The 6,563-nt window shown below is 44.5% G+C and overlaps 1 protein-coding gene across 1 annotated transcript in view; it reads right to left on the bottom strand.

The window, feature by feature from the left end:
* The window catches only part of TDRD12 (tudor domain containing 12), an 82,203-nt gene that overhangs the window by 68,295 nt on the left and 7,345 nt on the right, over positions 1-6,563 (bottom strand). The window contains exons 2-4 of the mRNA XM_013005202.2: positions 4,892-5,050; positions 2,857-2,993; positions 813-932 (exon numbers count right to left, since the gene is read on the bottom strand). Of these exons, the coding sequence (XP_012860656.1) occupies positions 813-932; positions 2,857-2,993; positions 4,892-5,050 (416 nt within the window). The remainder of the gene's footprint in view (positions 1-812; positions 933-2,856; positions 2,994-4,891; positions 5,051-6,563) is intronic.

The raw sequence follows: 6,563 nt of genomic DNA on the forward strand, positions 1-6,563 counted from the left end.
TGCGCTTTACACAATTGATGTGTGTATGGATTGCGATAACAGTTGTATGAGCCCCTAATAAAATGTTTAAAAAAAAAAGTTAAAAAAAAGAAAAAAAAGGAAAAAAAAAAGACCTAGAGGAATGCTGTGTGTTTCACTGGTGTTTTACTGCTCCCTGGCTTCCTTTGGACCCTTCCATGAGGGTGGAAGGCGTTGTTTTCATTGCTACACAATTCCATATGTATGGACGCTTTTCTATATACCCGTAAATACTCGAGTATAAGCTGAACCGAGTATCAGCCGAGGCACTGAACTTTACCACAAAAAACGGCATTAAAAATGTACTGAAAAACTCGGCTTATACATGAGTACATACGGTAGTTAATGTATAATTTCCTATAAACTCTCAAAACCAAACTCACTGCCATCGAATTGATGTGGCTATACAGCCACCCAACAGGACAGGGTAGAACTGCCCCTGTGGGTTTCAGAGATGGGAGTAGAAAGCCTCAACTTTCTCCTGAGGAGTGGCTGGTAGTTTGAAACGACAGCCCAACACGGAACCACTAGTTTCCCAAAGTCTACCAAAACGGGGTAGGTGGCAGAAAAAGCACAGACGTTCAGACCTATGCCTGACCCTCTGGAGATGGGGCTGTCCAGGAATCCTGCTGCTGCCCCAACCCAACAAACGAAGATTCAGCTCGAACATGGTCCTCCACAGGATACAACGACGTTTGAGACCGCTTGGCCCTGCTACAAAGGAATGGCTTTGGTAGAGACCTTGGACACTTGAGCTTTACTAGCGACTCAGCGGTTTCAGAAGCTATACTTACACAATTTCAGCACTGTCTTCACAGAAGTCAATGTGTAATGTGACTGGGTTTATGCAAAACAGTCCAAATTTTTTCGCTCTGTAGGGAAGCTGCATGAACTTTTCCACTGCAACCCGGATGCTTAGCAGGGAAACAGAAATATTCAATTATAAGGGGAGGGGGGAGGAAGTACAGAGTATTTATCTTTAAAGCACATTTATATAGCCAAGGTACTTAAAATAAAACAAAGCACACACGCAGAAAAAAAATCATGTTTCCAACATAACTTCCAACAAGAAGTACTTGGACGCATTTGCTCACGGGAATAAAATGGGTCTTGGAGAGTGGGGGAAAAAAATCTCACTTTCTATGTACAAAACATGTACACACAGACACAGTAGAGTCTAGGAGGCTCAGTGGTTAAAGTGCTCATCTGCCAACCAAAAAGTCAACGGTTGCAACCCACCAGCTAATATGTGGGGGAGATGTGATAGTTTGTTTCAGTAAGATCGGAGCCTCAGAAACTCTGCCCTGACAGTTCTACTCGCCCACAGGGCCCCGATCAACTCCACGAGTGGGCATATCCAGAGTCCGCAAAGCGATAGGCAGTGCCTGTGAGGTCTGTAAAACTGCATGGTACGGTGGGAAAATGCCGACCAAGGCTCTTGACAAAATGAAACTCCCTCACATTGAGTCGACCTGCCCCTGTGCGTTTCTGAGACTGTCTATTTTATGGGAGCTGACAGCCTCATCTTTCCCAGGCAGAGCTGCTGGCAGCTTTAAACCGTCAATCTATGGTTAGCAGGTCAATGTCTAGCCCCCATTGTCACCAAGGGGGAATGATAACAATAAAATTGCAAAAGACAGAAAAACAGTGAATAAGCAACAGCCCTATGGACACATTTTATTAAATGCTTTAGTATTAATTCTAGTTATGACCAGAATTACCTCAAAATTTCTGCAAATGAGGTGTTATAATTAGTACTTGCCAACTTTGCACAAAAGAATTGAAGGACTGAGAATTAGTAAGTAACTTAGCATTTTTATTTCCATTCTTCTCTCAGACAAATGACAAACCACTTGGACACACCACTTTACTATATACCGGGCCTTTTCCCTGGGCCCCGATTTATGCCCTGTGTGGCAGCCTGGCCACCCTTTGTCTTAGCTTAGAGACAGGTGGCAGCATGAATGGCTCCCTGGGTTCTATTTAATCACAAGAGTCTCTTGCCTAAAACAAGCAACACTTGAAACACCAAACACTGAAACAAAAAATTCATACAACAGTTTAACACACTGATTGTACAGCAACTGTGATTATAAAAGAAAATCACAAAGACAAGCACCAACTTTTTTCTTAAATAAATTTATGCAAATTTTCAACATTGGATAAGTCGCTCTGTCATGGAATTCTTTGAGACAAAGTTCTTCGTGCAATAGGAGTCGGCTTGGGATTGCCCTCCCTTTAAGAAGAGATGGGTCCTCGTGCTATGGTGAACCTGTGGGACGGAAGACTGGAAAACACTAGCCCGACACCCAAGTGGACTATGCCGTGTGGTTCTGACCTGAGTACCAGTCCTCTCTGAACCTGCTCCCCCCCTTGTGCTGTTGCCCCGGGAGCTATGCTCATGTGAGACCAGGACGAGCAGGCAGCGCCTTTCAATACACACGCTGCTACCTGCAGGCGTGAGAAGGGTGTCTCCGAGGTGCCTGCTTGTGTCTTTCCGATAGCCGAGCTTCCCTGACCAGGCCGACCCACCAGTCAGCGAACCAGTCCAGAGAGCAGGTTGGCCAAAAGTCTTCGGAACGTGAACAGGCTGGCAGAGGAAAGGCCAGAGAGCTCTGAATCCTAAGCACCCCCACTCCCTGCCCCACCAGTGGGTGCAGAACCAGAACCTGCCAGGGCTGCCTTCGTGAGAGACATAAATCCAGCTTCAGTTTTCCCTAAAAGGCCCATTCTCAGCAAGGCCTCTGTGACTCAACCCTTCGAACATGGACAGATTCTCCGCGACAACCGACTGTCGTCCCTGTGAGAGAATGCAAGGCAAAATACACACATACATACTTTTTAGACTTGACTGGAATGTACTTGGCAAAATCCACAAGGAAACACTCTGCCAGGCAGTGGCCGGCCGAAGACATGATGGACTTAATCACCGCCCTGCACCAGCACTTGAGCTCCTGGCAGTACACCACGCAAACCTGTGGGGAAACGGACAGGCATTCTGTCTCCCACGTATTAGGGTCTCGAGTCAGAGAGAGCGCGCCGAGGTCCTCCACGTGATCGCCTCAGCCTGCACGGCACCCTAGAGAGGGGTTGGACAGGGCTTCTCAGGCGAGGAACCTAAGAAGCTGGCCTTCTAACGCAGCTGTTCTTTCCAAAAAGTTTTTGGCCCCTCAATTAAGGGCCATTTTTATAGAGTGAAATGAGAAAAGTTTATTTCTTTACCTGCTTAAATCAAAGAAACAAAACCTATAAAGGTTGCCAAACACGGGGAGCTGTAGCCTCAGGCCTATTCTCCCTGCCCACCTCCCCATGCCCTCTACCAGCCTCACCCATTCATGTCTCTGGGCTGCAACTGGATGTGTCGGCTCCCGGACTGTGGATTTTTGTCTGTTTTGTTTAACAGTCCCATCACCTAGAGCAGTGTTAATATGCCTATCACCACCATTCTGGGGGAGGATATACAAATGAGGCATCCTGACTATACCAGGGGCTGCTGCATCCCCCACAAGCCAGCCATGTGCTGAGCACAGGCCCAGACAGCAGCCAGTGTGGAGAGCTGGGTCCAAGTGGCGAAGCAGCAGGCTGACGGAGGTCCCTGCCCTCAGAAACGTAAGCAGGAATGTATGGGGCAGTCATTCTGCGAAGGATGGAAACTCAAGGCGCTCACATAACTCGAATACTCAAAACCTCAAATAATTCAAGAGAAATTCCCATAAAGCTAAAGGGCACTTCTGTTTAATGCTAAAGTCACAGGACCTAGCAGGACTGCTAGGAAGAATTCATCATGGGCATGGCTATTCAACTTTAAAACTGTTATACTAGGGCATCCACCAGCCCCAAATGAGACAATTTGACAAACCAAAGTACAATGACTACAACTGATGAATATATTAGGAGCCATACGTTCAAAACATCATAATTTTTATTTCTTTTTAAGGAGCGGAGAGAGAAGAAAAAACGAAAACAGAAGCACTGGACATCAGTGACTATTACACTGGAAACTGCTAAGTGACAGAATCAAAAGATTGCTCCGCCTTTCCAGTATGAATGCATTACACAGGTAACCAGATCATTTAATGAGTGAAGAAACGTTCTATACAGAATTCCCGCTAATGAATGCGGAGGGATGAGAAAACACATCATTTTATAACCCTGAAAGAGCAGAGCTGACTTGGACAGTAGTGGTCACCGAAGGTGAAAACCACGAAAAGCTCATGGACCGAGCTTTCCTCGTCTGAACTCGCTGGTTATTATCAAAAGTGTCTCTTGAGTCGGTAAAACATGAAGTTAACAGCACCACCCGCTCCTGGATAAAAAAGTGATCCTCAATCTTACTGAAGCTCCATGTCACCCTCTGTCCAAAGAAAGTAGAATGAATTTTGTAGAGGAGAGGCAAGTTTATTTCTAGTTTTCTTCACAGAGAGCTTCAAACTTTCTATAACACTATCACAGAAATTCAAACTCCTCTGAAAAATGACTGAACTGTAGGAAAAAAATCAGGCAAGAGGCAGAGATAGCGGAGGCCGGAGGGAAAGAAGGTGGGTGCTGACGCGGGAGGAGCGAAATAAAAAAACATGACAGCATCCGTCCTAGACGGAAGACCCCACGTCTCTTAGCTGAGGTCCCCACAGCTGCACGGGCTCTCACAATCCCCGTGAGCCTGGCTCCAGAGGACGACTTGCAAGGAGAATCCATCTTACCGCCCCACATAAACCTGACACAGCAGCCGCCACGATGGCCAGAAACCCTCACACAGGCAATGGTCATTAGCAATTGAAGCACTCTAAATGCTTCCACTTATTTCCTTATTTGCCAAAAGAGTTCTGAATAGTGTTTTTTAAAAACAGTGCTCAGAGCCCATTTACATACATACCTGTCCTTCTTCTAACAGTAACGGTTTTATTTCTCCATCTTGACACATGCTGTTATAGAAGCCATTCATGGCATGGTGTAATTTTTTATAGTCAACTTCATCATCTAAAAAGGAATTATATCCTTTTATAATAACCCAGAAGCAAGTTGGATCTTCAATCTGTAAAATTTAAAAACAAAAAACAAAACAATGTACAACTGAAAGCCAGAAAATACAAACCCTAAGATGTATGATACTTGTTTGTTGCTATTTTCATTGCTCTAACACATTCTTGACAGGTGCCTCTGTCTTAAGTGATCAGATCAAAGATTAAAAATCAATGATAAAATATGAAAACATGTTTGGGGACCCAAAGCCTATCTGTAGGCAACTAGACATCCCTTACCAAATAGTTGTGGGGAGGAGATGAGCCAGTGAGGGTGCAGTGTAGCAATGATGAAACATACAACTTTCCTCTAGTTCTTAAATGCTTCCTCCCCTCCCCGCCTCCCCACAATCATGATCCCAATTCTACCTTACAAATCCGGCCAAACCAGAGGCTATACACTGGTACAGATAGAAACTGGAAACACAGGGAATCTAGGACAGATGATCCCTTCAAGACCAGTGGTGTGAGTGACGATACTGGGAGGGCGGAGGGAAGGTGAGGTAGAGAGGGGGAGTCGATTATAAGGATCTACATATAACCTCCTACCTGGGAGACAGACAACAGAAAGGAGGGTGAAAGGAGACGTCGGACAGTGTAAGATATGACAAAATAATAATTTATAAATTATCAGGGGTACATGAGGGAGAGGGGAGCGGGGAGGAAGGGGAATAAATGAGGAGCTGATACCAAGGGCTCAAGTAGAAAGCAAACGTTTTGAGAATGATGAGGGCAACAAATGTGCTTGACACATGAATGTATGTATAGATTGTGATGAGTTGTACGAGCCCCCAATAAAATGATTATTTAAAAAAATATGAAAACATGTAAAGCAATATCCTCAATCACACACACGGTAACCATAATTAGATAGAAAACCAGAGTTCTGAATAATATCTTTAGAATCGTGGAGTTTGTAAGCAAAGGAAATATGAGTCACAGTAAAAAAATTTAAAAGATGGCAGATAAACCAAAAGAAATACAAGTTATTACCTACAGGAGAAAGAAGAAATGGGTAAGAAGCGGCAAAGATTAAAGTTAGCCATCTCAGAGTATCTTGATGGGTATATATATATATATATATATATCGCATGTGTGTGCACATACACACATCTATGTGCATGCACTTATGTGCACAGATGCATCTACGCAGAGCCACTCCACAGGAGAAGTAACTGCAGCCTAGAAGCCCTATGCGCAGCTCCACTCTGTCATTAGGCCGCAGAGCTGGAAAGCTGACTCAGCACCGCCCGACATACTCACATAACACAGACATACACAGAGCGAGCCTTCCACTACTGTCAATTCTGACTCACCGGGCTCTGTGGGACAGCGCAGAACTGCTACATAACATTCCGAAGGCAGTTGGTGGGCTTACAATGCCAACCTTCTGGTTAGTAGCCAAGCACTTAAACTCTGTGCCACCAGGGTTCATTTATATATTTGTTATAAATTAGTATTATTAAGAACTAAGCTTTTCTTTTTTTCTTTTCTTTCCATTTTTCTTTCTTTCTTTTTTTTTTTTTT

Source organism: Echinops telfairi, unplaced genomic scaffold (genome assembly GCF_000313985.2).
Source record: "Echinops telfairi isolate 266 unplaced genomic scaffold, ASM31398v2 ScPeMD7_2291;HRSCAF=2852, whole genome shotgun sequence".
NCBI classification, from domain to species: Eukaryota; Metazoa; Chordata; class Mammalia; order Afrosoricida; family Tenrecidae; genus Echinops; species Echinops telfairi.